Source organism: Ostrinia furnacalis, unplaced genomic scaffold, assembly GCF_004193835.3.
Source record: "Ostrinia furnacalis isolate ACB-3 unplaced genomic scaffold, ASM419383v2 OfSCF5472, whole genome shotgun sequence".
In the NCBI taxonomy this organism is placed as follows: domain Eukaryota; kingdom Metazoa; phylum Arthropoda; class Insecta; order Lepidoptera; family Crambidae; genus Ostrinia; species Ostrinia furnacalis.
Genome location: NW_021135711.1, coordinates 132,847 through 149,430, shown reverse-complemented (window position 1 = coordinate 149,430; position 16,584 = coordinate 132,847). Strand labels below are relative to the sequence as shown.

At 39.7% G+C, this 16,584-nt stretch overlaps 2 protein-coding genes across 2 annotated transcripts; both read right to left on the bottom strand.

Annotated features, from left to right (window-relative positions):
- Positions 1 to 696: 696 nt before the first annotated feature.
- LOC114361217 (2-acylglycerol O-acyltransferase 2-like) lies at positions 697 to 3,395 on the bottom strand. Its single transcript, XM_028316202.1, has 5 exons — positions 3,073 to 3,395; positions 2,698 to 2,923; positions 1,965 to 2,408; positions 1,476 to 1,675; positions 697 to 1,113 (listed from the first exon to the last, which is right to left on the bottom strand). The coding sequence occupies exons 2-5, from the start codon at positions 2,913 to 2,915 to the stop codon at positions 956 to 958; spliced, it is 1,020 nt and encodes a 339-aa protein (XP_028172003.1). The 5' UTR covers positions 2,916 to 2,923; positions 3,073 to 3,395; the 3' UTR covers positions 697 to 955.
- A 1,421-nt stretch (positions 3,396 to 4,816) lies between these two features.
- LOC114361240 (2-acylglycerol O-acyltransferase 1-like) lies at positions 4,817 to 11,307 on the bottom strand. The gene is made up of 6 exons (XM_028316234.1): positions 11,082 to 11,307; positions 7,898 to 8,125; positions 7,146 to 7,589; positions 6,606 to 6,805; positions 5,545 to 6,144; positions 4,817 to 5,133 (listed from the first exon to the last, which is right to left on the bottom strand). Exons 1-5 carry the CDS (start codon positions 11,123 to 11,125, stop codon positions 5,987 to 5,989), a joined length of 1,074 nt encoding a protein of 357 aa, XP_028172035.1. The 5' UTR covers positions 11,126 to 11,307; the 3' UTR covers positions 4,817 to 5,133; positions 5,545 to 5,986.
- Between the last annotated feature and the right edge of the window lie 5,277 nt (positions 11,308 to 16,584).

The following is a 16,584-nucleotide window of genomic DNA, read 5'->3' as shown; positions in this document are numbered from 1 at the left end:
ATATTCAAATTTCATGGTTCGTGTTCAAAAAAACGATTCCTAAAAAGTACTGGTTCTGTTTCTTTAAATTAAAAACTATTAATTTATTTTCAATGCGTTTATTAAAGTCAATAATCGAAAAATATAGTTGATTTTTGTGATGTTTTTAATAACTAAGTATTCACTACAATCGATTAATGAACCGCGGAAATAATCGATTTTATTAAACAAGAAATACCCCAGCACTAAATCTATTCCGTTTCACACATTGCGTACATTAAATAAAAAATATTTTTACATCGTATTTAATTGAAATATAATCAATAGACTCAGATTTTACTATATATTTCAAGACAAGTAGTAAATTTTTTTTAATTATATTCCTAATAAAATACAAATATTTTTTCAAAAATATTCTGCATATGTAGTATGCGAAATATGGATAACCTTGAAGTGTCATACGGATCATCTTACGTGAAAAAGACTATAACCGATAACGAAGTCCAAAGTAACGTAGCTTCATGCCTATTATGTATCATTCCCGCTCTCTCAGTATGTATATTGTTGTGTATAATTATAATGATACCTTCATTAATGAAACGTTAAGGGAAATATGAAGTTAATGAAACTAAATGCTCAAAAGAGTTAGTGGTGCGCGAAGACGCGCGCAATCGTTAAATTGTATATAAAATGTAAATATATAAAATGAATAAAAATTGTAAAACTGTTGTGATATTTTATTGAAATTTCTTACCATTAGCTGTGTAGGTAATTTATGCTGATTTTTTACTCAAATTACCGCGCGAAGAGCATTATTTTCATTGATGGCTGTCATAATTGACGGCTCTCTGGTAAAAATCTTCGGGATTGCCATTTGCTCAGCAGAGGTTTTCGTTGGATTTTACCAAATACTATTCCCCATCACCCGTACTTTGGTAAAAATCGTTCGATTATCTGATAACTACTAAGGATTTCTTCACCCGATTACGAGTTTCACATTCTCATGATTGGTGATGTACTTCGCCTTCTCAGTTTCGAATAGTTCGGTAAGCTTGTCCATAAATGTAGCGTGTAAAGAATCTACTTCCTTTGTCGAAGGCTCTAGGTTCCTTTCCACGTGTATTGGGGCTCCCACTGAAACAAACACATAAGTATTTTGTAACACTGAAGTGATGACTTACAATTAACTGGTTTGGTCTATTTGGCTGCTTTAAGGCTCGAAACGTCTTTAACTAGAGGCTGAAACTCTAACTCTATATAACTCTATATTAAACTCTATATTATGGTAACTCTTTATTAAAATCCAGCGGAGGAAATTCTTAGTATAGCTGGCGAGCTTTACTAGAGGTTGCTCTACCTAATGTCACTAAGCCTAGAGAAGTGTTCAGTCTACTTTCAGTTTAAAAACTAATTGTTTAGTTATCGGTATTCCATGATTACCTATCATGCTAAATATTGTTAAAACATACTAATTTATAAATTCTGATAAAGCTTACCAACAACAGTAATTGGTCTCCGGTATGGCAAAATACCAAAGGAATACTGGAATACGCCTCGCCCAATCGGGAAGACGGGAATAAAGCCAGTGACCCGACTGACCCATTTGTGCCATCTCCTCATCAGAGTGCCCTCAGGATAGTTAAAATCCCGGAACAGGTCCGTCTCGCCAAATGACAATACTGGCACGAGAGAAGCCCTGAAATTAACAAGACAGTTTTAAAAAAAACTTATTTCATAATCTACACGCGTGTAGTGATTTTTTGTCTATCAACTTTTAAATTAATGCACGACAAAGCCTTGGTAGATGAAATATAGCACGACATTGATCAAAGGTGAGGTGACTGACTTGTATATTCGAATAATTTTTTGATATTTTTTCTTAATGAACGCTAACCATATTTCCAAGTGAACTTGTTTTATACGTGGTGAGTGAGTTAGGTAGTTGTAGTCTTGTTAAAATCAACATGATGTTGCTTGCTACTTACCCTGTCATCAAGGCGACTCGGACAAATCCTTTTCTGTTCCGCAACTTCACGTTGTACTCTCCAGGATGTGTGTCCAATAGTTCCGCAGTTCCTCCGACAGCGAGTGTCACACATTTCCCCTTCTGTTTCTTCGGATTAAGCAAGTATAGCAGACTTTGCATAGAAGAAGAACAGCCTCCCCAAGCAAGGAACAGTTCTCTCAAAACAGGAATGATCAGGCGCTCTCTCAATGTGATCATGTTAACGGTAAGGCCGGGAAAGGTTTTGTAGAAGTCTAGGGCATTTGTGCCGAATGCCCCGAAGGCGCCGAAGGTGACCACTCCGTGAGGGAAGCAGCCTAGGATGTAGTTCTTGGAAGGGTCTAGCTCAGCCGTCTTGACGAGCTTCACAGGAAAGTAGTCGCAGTAGTATCGCCACACGGGCAAGTTACGGACCCAGTTTGATCTGAAATCATATCAAGCCTTTATGTGTTGTTGATACTTCCAATCACCGAATGAATCACGTCAAATTATAGCTAAACGCAAGTAGTCGCTAAGAATATTAATTCTTCTATCATCAGGACGATAGGACTTAATTGTATCCACAATCCACCACTGTAATGATGGTGGACAACATTATTTTAATCTGGATTGATTCAAGGTTTGAGGAGCATCTAATTGCCACATCCACTGTCACCAGCCAAGCAACTGAGTAGGTAGGTAGGTCAAATAATTTTAAACTAGAAAGAACTTACATCCGTCCACCTCGGTTGCAAACTTCAATGTCGTAGATCATCCACATTAGGTACAAGATGGCTACCCACCAGTATTCCGAGTAGAGCAATTTGTAAAGTAGATATTGGGTAAAGGGCACTCCTATTACGAAGATAAGGCACATGCCGAGTATGGAGAGCGTTTGCAAACGCCTTTTTAACGGCACGTCTAGTGGAGCCCATTGAACTTTTGGGAACATTGTTGTTTCTGGAAAGAAAGTATAAATCAATAGTAAAATGATGCACACAATCATGACCTCATAAGTTACGATAATACTCAATCGTTTATTGCTTAATCACATTGATCTCATTGCAGGTAGACCTACTATAGGTACTATAGGTACTTTACTTACTTACCCGGACACAATTTTTGTTAAAAGAAACAAAGGTTCGAACACAGATAATGATTTTCCTTCAGTCACTATAACTTCGCAAGCACGGTAACTTTTTGTCTTCCATGAGATTTAATTTTATTTTTTGAGAGACCTAGTCATCACTCATCCATCACTTATGAAAACTGACTGAAAGACTTTGAGGTCACATTTTTAGTATTCCGCAGTTAAATTAAAAACGATTATATTGTACTAATAACTTTGAATAATCACTACGTAGTTTGGGCCCTAGTAGGTATATTCTGTGGCCCTAGGAAATTTTCCCGGCTTTTTCAATGGGGAGACGCGTGCGATAAAGTTTTCATGCGAAAGACCGAAATTCACGCGGGCAATAAAATTGTTAAAGGTCGACTGGCGGAAAATGCTTTTAGCATTAAGACCCCCTTTTGTATAACGTTTGTGCAAATATTTTTTTAAATAAATAAATAAGTCCCAAATAACAATGTAAATAACCATCGTTACGGAACACTTGCTTAATTTGCTGCTTGAAACTGTCCATTTTTTGTTAAAATTATGTATATTTTATGCATGATTAGTTATGGATATGTCACCGGAAAATAACAAGACTCGTAAGTTGATCAATTTTCTAGGTAGTTGATCAACTCTCGGAAAATAATAAACGGCATTTGAAATGTACTATTTAACGTATGTATTTTAGTAAGTTGATTAATTTACGGCGTCTTGCCGTTAAATAATCCGACAAAGGCAAGGTGCACGTTGATTGGTTAAAAGACTCACGTGCTTTTATACCGCTCCCCGCCACCCGGCCGCCGCCATTACCAGTTTAAAAACGTAAAAGAATCTATCTATTTTCTTTATTTATAGTAGTAAAATTAGCAATTGTTGTTTTGTGTGGTAATAATTCTCATTATAACGCGTCATTTTATTTATGATAATGAAATGGAGTCTTAAAATAATAAAACTCTGAGCTCCAATATATGTTTTTTAAATTTTTTCATTTATTTAACTGTATAGCATAGACGAACTTTAATATCCCTATCTCTAAAATGTAAATATTAAAACAACATAATCTAAGTGTTTGTAACTCTATGAATAAACACTTGCTAAATGCTTATAATTAATGCTGTCGGCCAATCAGAGAAAAGTGTATTAAGTGACGGATAATAGTGTACCGTCAAATAGTACACTGGGCAACGATTGGCCCATTTGTGGATGATTTTACTTGTAGCAATATAGTTAATTATTAACTTACGGCTAGGTACCGTGAGTTGACCAATTAGCTGAAATTCGATGCGTTAAATAGTACATTTCAACTGCCGTTTGTTATTTTCCGAGAGTTGATCAACTTCCTAGAAAATTGATCAACTTACGAGTCTTGTTATTTTCCGGTGACAGATACATAGTGTTAAGTGGTTTTTTGTTGGGATTTTTTTTATTTGAAGCGGTATTTTAAGAGTTATTTTCTCGTAGGTATAGTTAGTTACTATTTTGGAGAAAGGCTATGAAACATCATCAGCATTTTCAAGTGCTGTTGCTTCGCATTACAATATAAAATTGCGAATAGAAAAAAAACGCAAGTGTTTCTCGTTTCGTTTGTTACCAAGTAGGTACGTTTGTTACGCAGGTGTATGTTTAGGGCTTCACTCATCTTTCATTGTAAAGTGAAATAATGTAAGTAGGTATCTAAACTAAGTAGATGATAAAAATTAAATTAAAAATAACAAAATATTTATTTAGGTAATAATTAACCTATTATTACAATTCAAGCAAAATCATGGTATGGTTTTATGCTAACAATCTGATAGTAAATAATTATGTTGTCCAACTTATTGCATTCTAGTTTCAAACTATGTAATCATAGTGGTACCGGCTTGTTATTAAATTATTTTTAAATGACGAATCATAAAACGCTATAATTTATTACAAATCGCATAAAAAACACTACTTATTAAGTAATTACCTTATAAATCAGTCTATTCTATCATAATAAAAAAATTGTGAACACAAAGACACTTCATAGGTAGGTACTTATCAATTAAGTATAATTAAAATTGCACACATTAGGTCAATCCAAGTTATTCCAACTTATGTATGCGAGTCATTTCTACAAGTATTTAAGTATGTAATCTGTAAGTCTAGATATTAGCACGTCACTACCTTGTTTAATATACCACGCAATTTTGTATACCCATTCTTATAAGATACACTATACAAGAATGCATGGTAAATTCAGTGAACTGCTCCTGAATCGAATGTACCTACTACTGCTATTTCTATTTATTTATATTAACCGGCAGACAGTGGTGACTGAGTTTGTTGCGGCGCTTCTTCTCAGCACTTGCCAAATGTTGGTCTCGAAGCGCTGGTAGGGTAAAAAGATTATGAGACATGTAGAGGCTCCTTAAGAGCAAAATGACGATTTGTAAGAACTATTTATTAGTCTAAACAAATAAAGAAATTTTGACTTTGACTTTGACTTAAGTAATTAATTATCTTTAGAAAATACGGGATTATCATTAATGTGATAAATATGTAAGGGTTACATAACCCTATCTCTTTTTTGCACCATTAGAATAATAAATCTATGTAGTCGTGGTGACTATTTCCTACTCTATCTAAGGAAGTGAAGGAAGCATCCATATTTTGTGCCGAAACATTAGCTAGCACCTTAATTTTAAAGTTGAATTTTCATTTTATAATCAATTAATCCTTGCAAAATATTACTTATTTATTATGCACTCAGTCAGTCAAAATGCCAAAGGAATGGCCACGACAAAAAATGCTCGTGACAAAATAAAAAAAGTCAGAATCGAATAATGAGCGCAAAATCGAACCCTGCAAGTAGGTCTTAATTACACGTTAAGTGGCTGGACATCTTAAACTTGAATACCCTGTACAGTAAAGTGGATTTTGTGATATTATGTGATGACTAGTTTCACGTTCTTGTGGTTAGGGAGGTATTTTGCCTTCTCCTTGTCGAACAGTTCCACCAGCTTCTGCGTGAACTCGGCGTGGACCGCGTCCACTTCTTCCTGGGACGGGTCTAAGTTCTTCTTCACTTCGAGTGGGGTACCAACTGGAAAGGAAAGCAAGGAATTTACTGACGGTTTTATTGGAACGCTTACAAGCTCTACTTACTTACTTCAATTATGTAACTAGGTGCAACCCAAAGTATCATAGTTTTATTGTATTGTACCTAAGTCTAGGCGCAGACCATCGATTTTTCGTCGGCCGATAAGTTTAGTCGGGCAGTTGATCAGTACGGGCATGTATGGAAGTGCGCACATTACACCGATTTGCTATCGGCTGATTCTTCATACAAATTAGAATCGGGCCCAACTACCGGCCGTTGAAAAATCGATGGTCTTGCGCTTTAGTAGTGTTTAGTTTGCAGGTGCTTTGTATTACGAGTATTATGTTTTGAGAAAAAACTTATATTAACAAACACAATAAAGGCTTCTATCAAACCAAAAGTAATGTATTACCAGTATTACCCAATATTCTTTAAATAATGGAAGGAAATCATAAAAAACTTACCGACAGTAGTAATGGGAGATCTAAGAGGAACAACCCCAAAGGAGTACTGGAAGACTCCTCTCCCAATCGGGAACATGGGGGAAATGCCGGTGATCTGCCGGACCTTCTCCTGGAAGCGTCTCAGCAGGCCGTCTTCAGGGTTATTCAGTGGTCGGAACACGTCAGTTTCGCCGAAGGAGAACACTGGTACTAGAGGTGCGCTGGGAAGAAAGAAATAAACATGTTTGTCACTTGAGGGCATACCTAGGATAAATATTGATGCATGAACGAAGGGCATGATCAAAATGGTTTACAAAGTTACAATGTCTCACGTTTTGTTCCCAAACATGTCTTCTAGTGGCATCGCAAATATTTTTTTCACCGAATCACGGTTTAGGGTTTTGAATAAAACTAACTAATTGGCAATTCTTTGGAACACTTATGTCTCTATTTACACTTCACAGATAACTAAGTACTAAGTTAAAAAATAGCTACAGAATTATCTTTCAAATACTTTAGGTATTATACGTATAGGTAAGTCAATCAAAGTTACACACTCACCCCGACAACATAGCGACGCGAATAAAACCTTTCCTCCTGCTCAAAATCACTTTATATTCCCCAGGGTGCGAGTCCAACGCCTCTGCAGCGCCTCCCACTATGAGAGCTACGCATTTGCCCTGATATTTCTTCAGGTCCAACAAATGCAGCAAACTCTCTCTGGAAGACGAGCAGCCTCCCAACGCCAGGATCAGATCTCTGAAGAAAGGCACAAGGAAGTGGCCCCCAAGCGTGATCATGTTACATGTCATTCCTGGGAACACTTTGTAGAAGTCTAGAGCGTTGGTGGCGAAGGCCCCAAAGGCTCCAGAACTGACCACCCCGTGGGGAAAGCAAGCGAAGAGGTAGTTCTTGGAGGGATCCAGTTCTGCTGTCTTGACCAGCTTGATGGGGAAGTAGTCGCGGTAGTAGCGCCACCACGACCAGTTGCGGACCCATTCGAATCTGAAAGCGAAGGGATGGTGTGCAATTTACATTGAACTGTAGAACTAGAAACACTTTGTAAAAGTTAAAGTAAGGTGGTGCGGGTTGCACCATTTGCCTTAGAATAGGTACACACAGCCACACTGTTAACTATCCATTTCCGTTTTTGCTCTCGCTCTCATCAAATGGTGATTCTTTGCGATAGAACGAGACGACATGACAGGCAATGGATAGTTAACACTATTGCCGATTTCATAAAAAAAAACTTGCTTTTTTAAACAATGGTGGTTAGGTATAGTTAGTGCTTTGTTTGATGTTTGAGCACTTACTTTCGACCACCTCGCTGGCAGATCTCAATATCGTTCAGCATCCAAACAGCGTACAGGATACCCAGGAACCAGTAGGAAGAATATAACAACTGTATGGCCAGGTAGATTGCCAGCGCTTCCCCAAACAGCACGAGACAGATCCAGCCGGTCGCAGCCAGGGTTTGCAGACGCCTGTTCATGGGCAGGTTGGTGGGAGCCCATTGTACTCCTAGGACGTCGGATATGGTTCTGGAAATTAGAGCAGAGAAAACTTTATAGCACACACAGTGGCGGATTCACCAGCAGGCTCAGTAGGCTGAAGCCTAGGTTATTTTTTACATTATACAAAGTAGGTACGTATATTTTCGGATACGAATATAATAATATCAATGTTCGCCAGGCCAGTCAAATAAGATCCAACAACACCCAACCCAAGCCTAAGGGCGGCAAATCTGTAAATCCGCCACTGAGCACACATTAAAAGAAAGGCAAGCTTAATGCCCTGTACCTATAGCATTCTGTTTCAGTCAACCAATTAGGTAATTCATCAGTTCTGTTAGGAATCAATTATTGTACCTATTTATCTTGACTTATCGAGTCGATATTGTTTATTAAGGAATTCGAAGTTTCTTTGAAAAGAGAAAATGATTAATTTATTTTAAGTTTCGAAAAAATTACCAAATGAATTAACGTACGCCTGATCGGTAGAAATAAATAATCTTCTAAGGCCGATTAAGCTAGTAATGTTTAGCAGGCGTTACTGTGAGCGGCTAATCTTACTCAGTGTTATCATAAAATAGAAAGGTGTTATATAGGTTGTAGGTGGTTAATCATATTATATCAATTAGGTTTTGTACCTCGTGTCTACTTATTATCATCATCACTATCTATCTAATGATATAGGTACCTAGTGCTATCACATGCATAAGAACATCTAGTTTCTTGTAACCATAGGGTTATTATTACATATGTATATTGCGAGAGTCGTGGATTTTCATACTTAGCTAGTACTTGGATAACCTTTGTTAAAGTTACCTACTAGGTACATAGGTATCTAGATTATTTCTTTACTTATCAGTCAAACAGCACAAGCGCACAAGGAAAGTTATGCAATGCGTTTACCTACTTTACTTACTTAAAAAATTGTTATCGGAAATACTACATGTTTTATCGGAAGGATTATAGATTTGTCGACATATTATCGCCGTTGGATTCGGGTAACGACAATACTATGCAAGTTACCTACCTAGGTATTGTTCGTACCAGGTAAGTACTTATTTCTTTACATCCAGTAAATTTTTAGTGATACCTACAGGTAAGTCCAAAAATCCGGCGTTTACCCGTGGCCCAACATGTCCCCCTGGTGGGTCCACGGGTAATTTTTTTTACCCGTTGTCCCACCGTTCTGAACAGTTTTTGCCAGTGGGTCTACGGGTAATTTATTTTAACCATAGTCCCACCGCACAGTGGTAAACGTTGCATGTCACCTAGGTATAATTATAAAAAAATCTATAATTATTAATTAGAACTGGCCCCATAGCAGACAGACATTTTCCTACATCTAAAGGCCTTTTGAAATATATATTGGTTATGGCTATTGGAGCGGGTACCACTTTCCATACATTTGTGCCCATCATCCTTTACTTTCAATTTTATTCCAAGAAGAAAATTTATTTTATTTTATTTCCAATTATTTTTTAATTAAAATTGATGTAAAAAAGAATAGACTTTCTATTTTATTTTATCGATTTTTTTCCAAGAATATGAGGTGACATGCAACGTTTACCACTGTGCGGTGGGACTATGGTTAAAATAAATTACCCGTAGACCCACTGGCAAAAACTGTTCAGAACGGTGGGACAACGGGTAAAAAAAATTACCCGTGGACCCACCAGGGGGACATGTTGGGGGGACCACGGGTAAACGCCGCAAAAATCGTGTTCTGAAAAATATCAAAACTTCCATAGGTTTCTTTTGCGTTACCTACAGATACTTTTACAGACATTACAGGTTTTAAACTAAATTATAAACATCTTGAAAAAATCGAACTGCGTAAGGCCGGAACGATCGAACCCACGACCTTTCGCTTGCCGGACGACGACTTCTCTTCCATCTGAGCTAAGTACTTGCTACTATTAAGTATTCTATGCTATGGCTGGCATGTTACAGGGTTTTTACATACATAAATCGTACCTAAGTATATCGGTTTTTTGAGCAACTTCGATGTGAACAATAAAACTACACGCTCACGCATCATTAGAATGATCATTATCAACTGTCAATTAATAAGTATCAATTTATCATAGTAGGTAGGTACTTATGTGTATATCTAAGATTATTACTAAACATTTCCGCGAGAGACCAGTCATTGTCAAGGATCAAAGTTTATTGTATGAGCAAGTTATGATTTACGTATCACTGCAGTGACTTTATGTTATAAATAAAATAATATTTGGTTCGACTGACTGATTACTCATACTTATCGATGACTTTGTTATTCTGCACTGCCAAATATTTTGTTTAAAATAATCTTTGGACACTAGTGATATAAACAGTTTATCTAGGAGGCACTGCACTGGGTCATACATGTCACTTCAGTTAACTGTAATTTTCTGAATTAATATAAAATACATTTAATTTTGACCCAGGCATGGGCCGAGTGATCTTACCGAGGGTTATTTACCCGACTGCGCCAGAAGGAGGGTTACTTACTTAATTTGTATTGATCTTTGTAAAAAATATTTTTGCTATCTATTTTCCTGATAGGCAGGATAATTTGATAAGAATCCTACAAGCCTACATGCGATAACTTAGGTCCTACTCTTTAACGTTCGTCCAAGGTCCTACTATCTGTATGTAGCGGTCGCTGTAAAGTGTAAAGCAAGCACATTATCTGATCAAAGCCTTTAAAACCAGTTCATTTGACCTAGCAAAGTCATTCACTAACTCTGTTATGTTTAGTTGATTACTCCTACCAAGACATCGTAAACAAGTTTGTGTTATTTTTGTTTACTTAACCGCGAGACCACGCCGTCCGTGGCCGTCATGCGGTCACCATTTAGTTTACAAACTCGATTTAAAAATATTGAACACTATGTCTTCTAGAAGAAGACATTAAAAACAATTAAAAGATTATTAAACCATCTTGTAATTTTAGGAAAATAATTGCCTGTAAATATGAGGAAGCGTTAACTGATACACTTACTGAAACCATGTCGAAAATAACCGTAGAATTTGGTGCCAGTCCATGGTAACAGATGGTTAAAAAATAGGCCACACACACACCCGCACTACACACTGGCACTATAACGACTAAACTAATCTCTCACGATTCACGGTTTGTGTGAATCATATAGTGGCATAAGTATGTATGGTACGCGACGATTAAATATTATTTATATTTAATTGCTTTTAAATTCACTGTAGGCGTTTTAAACGCATGTTTATTGCATTGTTATTTTAAAATTTTAATGTGGGGGTAGATAACAAAACCAGTTTTGAGATCATGGCTGGGGAGTTTAGAACAGCTAAGTATTGCGTCAACTTGTTATCGTATGTCTTTCAGGAAGGTAGGAAGGATAAATTAATTTGACATTGTTAGTATGTACTTACGTCTACGCCGCGTCAAGTCATCTAATTAAATTAATTGCATGGATTTACGAGTACCTACTCATTTCATGATTGAGGCACATTGAGGTGACTTTACGTATGTACACACGCTTTCATGTTTTTCATTTAGTATATAAGTAGGTACGCACAGAAGACGGCACATCGTCGTTCGTAGTTTCAGTCAAAAGAAAAGAAATACACAGCTGGGCAAAGGCCTCCTCCACCAAGGATTTCTACAAGGACCTGTCTCGCCCTGTTAGCATGACAGGTGCCAGGTGCCTTTCGCAACCCGCACAAAAAATACATACGGTCGTCGCACATAAAACTGACAATAAAACATTATAAGAAGTGAGAGTAACGCTCAGAAAGAATAACGATTTTTAAGTTGACCCGATCGGGAATCGAACTTTTTCTCCATTTGGCCGTTAAAATCAAATTACAAAACCAGGTGCAAAGTGCACTTTCTCAAGGTTTAGGCACTAAACTTTAATATGTAAGCTTCTTGCATACACAGTGCCGTATTATCCATAAGGCACTTTAGGCCAGTGCCTAGGGGCCCACTATGAACAGGGGCCCAGCAATCACGATTAAAAAATGAAAAAAAAATATGTTAAAGTTTATTTTTATGTAACAAAACTCAAAGTACCTTAAAACTTCGTCTTATTTTGGTTTACACATTCAATCGTCATAATTATTTAGATATTGTGGAACCTAATTCATTTTCGTAACGTTGGCATTACTGCTTTGGTTTACATGACAGGTCGACCGTCGACACCCTTCAGAGGCTAAAAAAAAGCCTCACTGCGGAGGTTAGGGAGAGGGGTGACTGAGGGTGTGTTGGCTGTATCATTCGATATAGCCTCAGATCATAGAAAGAGAATAGATATGAAGTCGCGCGTAACTACAACGAGAACCAGTGTCCCCACATTTCCCCCACCACAGCTCCCACACACACATTCAACTGTGTAAAAACAAAGCGACTGAGAGTCTACGACAACATGTGCAACCGGCTTAAAAGTGCTGTGATTGGCCAGAAGGCGTGCCTTATGGCCAATCAATGGCCGCGTGACGTGACGCACACTTTGAAAAAAGCAATTAGAGAGAAGAAAGATAAAATCGAGTCGATAAGATATCGATACTTTAAATCCTGGGGGCAAGGCTCGAAATTGGTTTAAAAAATGCTTGTATGAAAACCTTTTTATTATTATACGTTATTATTATGTTCTTCCCCCCTCCCTAGTGTGACGTCACATGTTTTGCAATTTCACATCGAAAAATTATTAAATTAACAGCAGTTCCGAAATTAGTTTTATTTCTATTTAAATTAAGTATGTTTTTATATGAAATCAACATTATATCAAATATTTGAAACAATTGAAATGTGATGTCACGAAACTTAGGACCCCTCCCACCCCTTGTCACACCATGTCACACTTTGTCAACCCCCTCCCCCCCTTTACGTGTGACGTACTTTATGGATGACCCCTAATTCTAAATCACAACTTTTTCAAAATCCTTCTGTTTTCGAATCCTTTGTATGAGGAATTGGCCGATACTAAATAGGTGTAATCTGCGCACTTTTATACATCTCCATACTGATCAACAGCCTGACCAAATTATCAGCCGACTAAAAGTCTGTAGCCTTAGCCTAGGCGCAGACCACCGTTTTTTAATTGGCTGTTGATCAGTATGGATATGTATGAAAGTGCGCACATTACACCGATTTGGTATCGGCCAATTCTTCATACAAATTAGAATCGGGGCCAACTATCGGTCAACTAAAAATCGGTGGTCTGCGCCTTGTCTTAGGCTGAGTTACACCAACTTTCTTTAACCGTAACCGTAACCTATTTTTGTATGGAGTTTGACAGATTTTTGACTTTTAAACTTAAAGTAAGATGGTGCAACTCATCCTTAACCTGCAGCCATCAGTTGTCTAGCAGCATCAGCTTGCGATCCGATCGTCGTGTCGTGTCGCGGTCGCCGCGTGAGCGGGTGTCCGAGTTACATAAAGTGGCCGCCAGTCGACGCCGGGCGCCGACCGGACAGTGTCGTCTTTGCGTAAGTTTGTTTTTAATCGCAACTTTATTGTTTTTTGTGTTAAGTGGTTATTTGATTGCAACGAAAAAATTCAGGTAAGTGTTTAATGTATTTTTGTTAGTTTTAAACATTGCATGTTCAGTTGTTAGTTTTATTAAACATTGCAATAGGCATGTTCAGTTAAGGTGTACATGTTTTATTATAATTATAAAACTGTATGAAAAGTATAAAGGAAATTGGTAGCTCGAAGAAAAAAATATGAAATACCTACGTTNGCACTATGTTACGACCGGCACATGCGGCCGTACTGTGTATTTTCACGCGTCAGTGGATATCGGAAGAAATAAAATACATTGCGCAGTAGTTACGCATGACATAAAGTGGTTGCTAACTAAATCGTCAATGTACAACGTGTTTGAATTTTTATCACCACTAATTTCGATATCGCAGTAAATGTCACGGCACTGAATTCGTTCGTAAAAATGTTTAGTTTTTTTTATTTATAAGCAAAATACCAATGGATTTGCAATACTTACATGTGGTAAATGACTTCATTGTTCCTGTAGTTCTTCGTTTCACTTATGTTATTGCACGTTACGACGCATTATCCAACAATATCGGAGAACATTTCCTCAGTACGACTGAATCGCGACTAACCTGGCGTCGCGGGCGATGTTCGTTTCTGGGCATATCGCGGAGACACGCGCCACGCCCCCGTTTCACATCTATTCCCTTCTATGATCTGAGGATATAGCCAACGCTTTCAATACCATCCCTCATTCCACCATACTCTAGGCACTTCAACATCACAGAGTGCCTCAGTGTCGTAACTTCGAGCTCTGCTGGCCGATTACTTACGGAATCGCGAAGTCCTGTATGGTAACTGAGACAGCCAGCTCTAACGGCGTGGGGCGTAGCCAGCGGGGTTCCGTAGGGTTCGGTGCTCAGTCCACTCTTGTGGAACCTAGGCTTCAAAGGGCGTCCTTCTCGAGGGCATGAATTTCATATGCTATGCGGATGACACTCTGGCCACTGCCCGGGGAAGACATTTGGGGCCACGGCACGGCTGGCGTCGGCGGGCGGCACATTAGTCGCTCGCAGAATACGACGCCTCGGCCTGAAAGTCGCACTGGAGAAGACCGAGGCCCTCTTCTTTCTGGGCCCTCCCGACGCCCACATTGTGGTTGAAGACGTTAGAATTGACGTCAAATATGAAATATCTGGGCCTCACGCTTGACGGGAGGTGGCATTTTAGCACTTCAACGGGCTAGCGCCACGCCTCCTCAAGGCAGCCGGCGCACTGAGTTGGCTCCTCCCGAATTTGGGAAGGCCACAAACGAGGTGTCGTCGACTTTATGCCGGCGTTCTGAATGGCGCTGTATGACGCCTTAATCTGGGCGGACGCACTCAACAAGAGGGAGAGTGCCACCCTTTTGCGCAGGCTCCAGCGGGCCATAGGCCCATAGCGCAGAAAGTCGCAAGGACCTACCGAACGGTAGGGCACGTTGCGGCGTGCGTCCTCACTGGTACTCCACATTGGGAGCTAGAAGCTGGAGTCTTGTCTGTCATCTATCACTGGATGGCAGACCAGAAGGCGCGTAGAAAGCGCCCGGCCCCGGAACGGCGCGGCGCCGTCAGGCAGGAAGAGCGTGAGATCATGATCGACCGCTGGAAGGAAGACATGACTCGCGCGCAGTTTGGCCGCCGCAATCTGGACGCCATTGTTCCTGTTCTGGACCAATGGTTGGAACGACCGCACGGGTTCCTCACGTTCCGTCTGGCGAAGGTGCTGACCGGGCATGGCTGCTTCGGTTCGTACCTGCATCGGGCGAGAGGAATGAAAAAGACACTGTGCAGCACACCCTCGCGGTCTGCACAAGCTGGGAGGAGCAGCGCCGTGTCCTCACTGCGGTCGTGGGCCGTCTTTCGCTTCCGAGCCTGGTCAACGCCATGCTGGGAAGTGAAGGATGCCGGATGGCGGTTGCCTCCTTTTGCGAAGAGGTCATCCTTCAGAAAGAGGCAGGGGAGTGCGAGCGGAAGTACGATCTCTCGCCTCATCGCTGGCGGAGAAGGGGGTGGAGAAGGCGGTTGTACGACTCCCTCCAGGTGGCGGCCAGCAGGCCGGGGGTGCGGGGGCACCCTTGTCACCTCCGTCTGACGGGAACGGCTTGGCGTTTCGGGCTATTCCCGTCGGACCCCCACAAGGTGGGCGTGTAGGGTTCGCCGTGTAGGCGAGCTGTCGCCGGTGGTGTCGCAGAAGTCTAAGGCTACGGCCGGACACTCGCGACACCCCCACTTGGGCGATGACGGAACACCGCGGAGGTTTTAGTGGGTATACCCCGTCCTTTTGAGTCCCAAACACCACCCTGTCCCCCGGCAGTGGTGACGGTGCGCAAAGCATTTCTTCCGCGACAAAAAAAAGGGGGGCCCGAAACGAGCTGTGCCTAGGGGCCCCGAGATGGTTAATCCGGCCCTGTGCATACATAATATGGTTGGTGGGATTGTCTTTGTGAATCACTGTTTATCTTTTGTTCNTATTCTCTAAAAGTGTGATAAGGACGGCATCATCCCAGGTACTGCTGCATGTAAAACGTAATCATCTTCGGTCAAGACACTCGTATAATTAGATATCAAACATCACAGGTAAGTTCGTTTGATTCTTAATTATTGTATCAGAACAAAGGGCGCAATTAAAAAGGCACCGTTGGCTGTAAAACCTAAACTAGCAGAATTAACGTTTTTAGGATCACAATGAATTTCGTCGACTTGACTCAAGCGGCTCTATTTTGTATTTACTTGCTTGGAAAGTTAAGGTTGTCTACGTGCAGACTATTTATTCGAATTATGTATCCTAATTGATCTATATTAACGATTCGTTTTTGAAGAGTGTGTCTAGTTATAATGCAAACGGTATTTAAAACGGAGTCTTACATTTAAAAGAAGAAAAATTCTTGGTTTTTCACATTTTCAAAAATCTGACAGTAAAGTCAAACCATTAAGTGTGTAACTCGAACGCGTTCCAAAACTGCACGACTGCAGGTTCAAGAAATATTAAAATC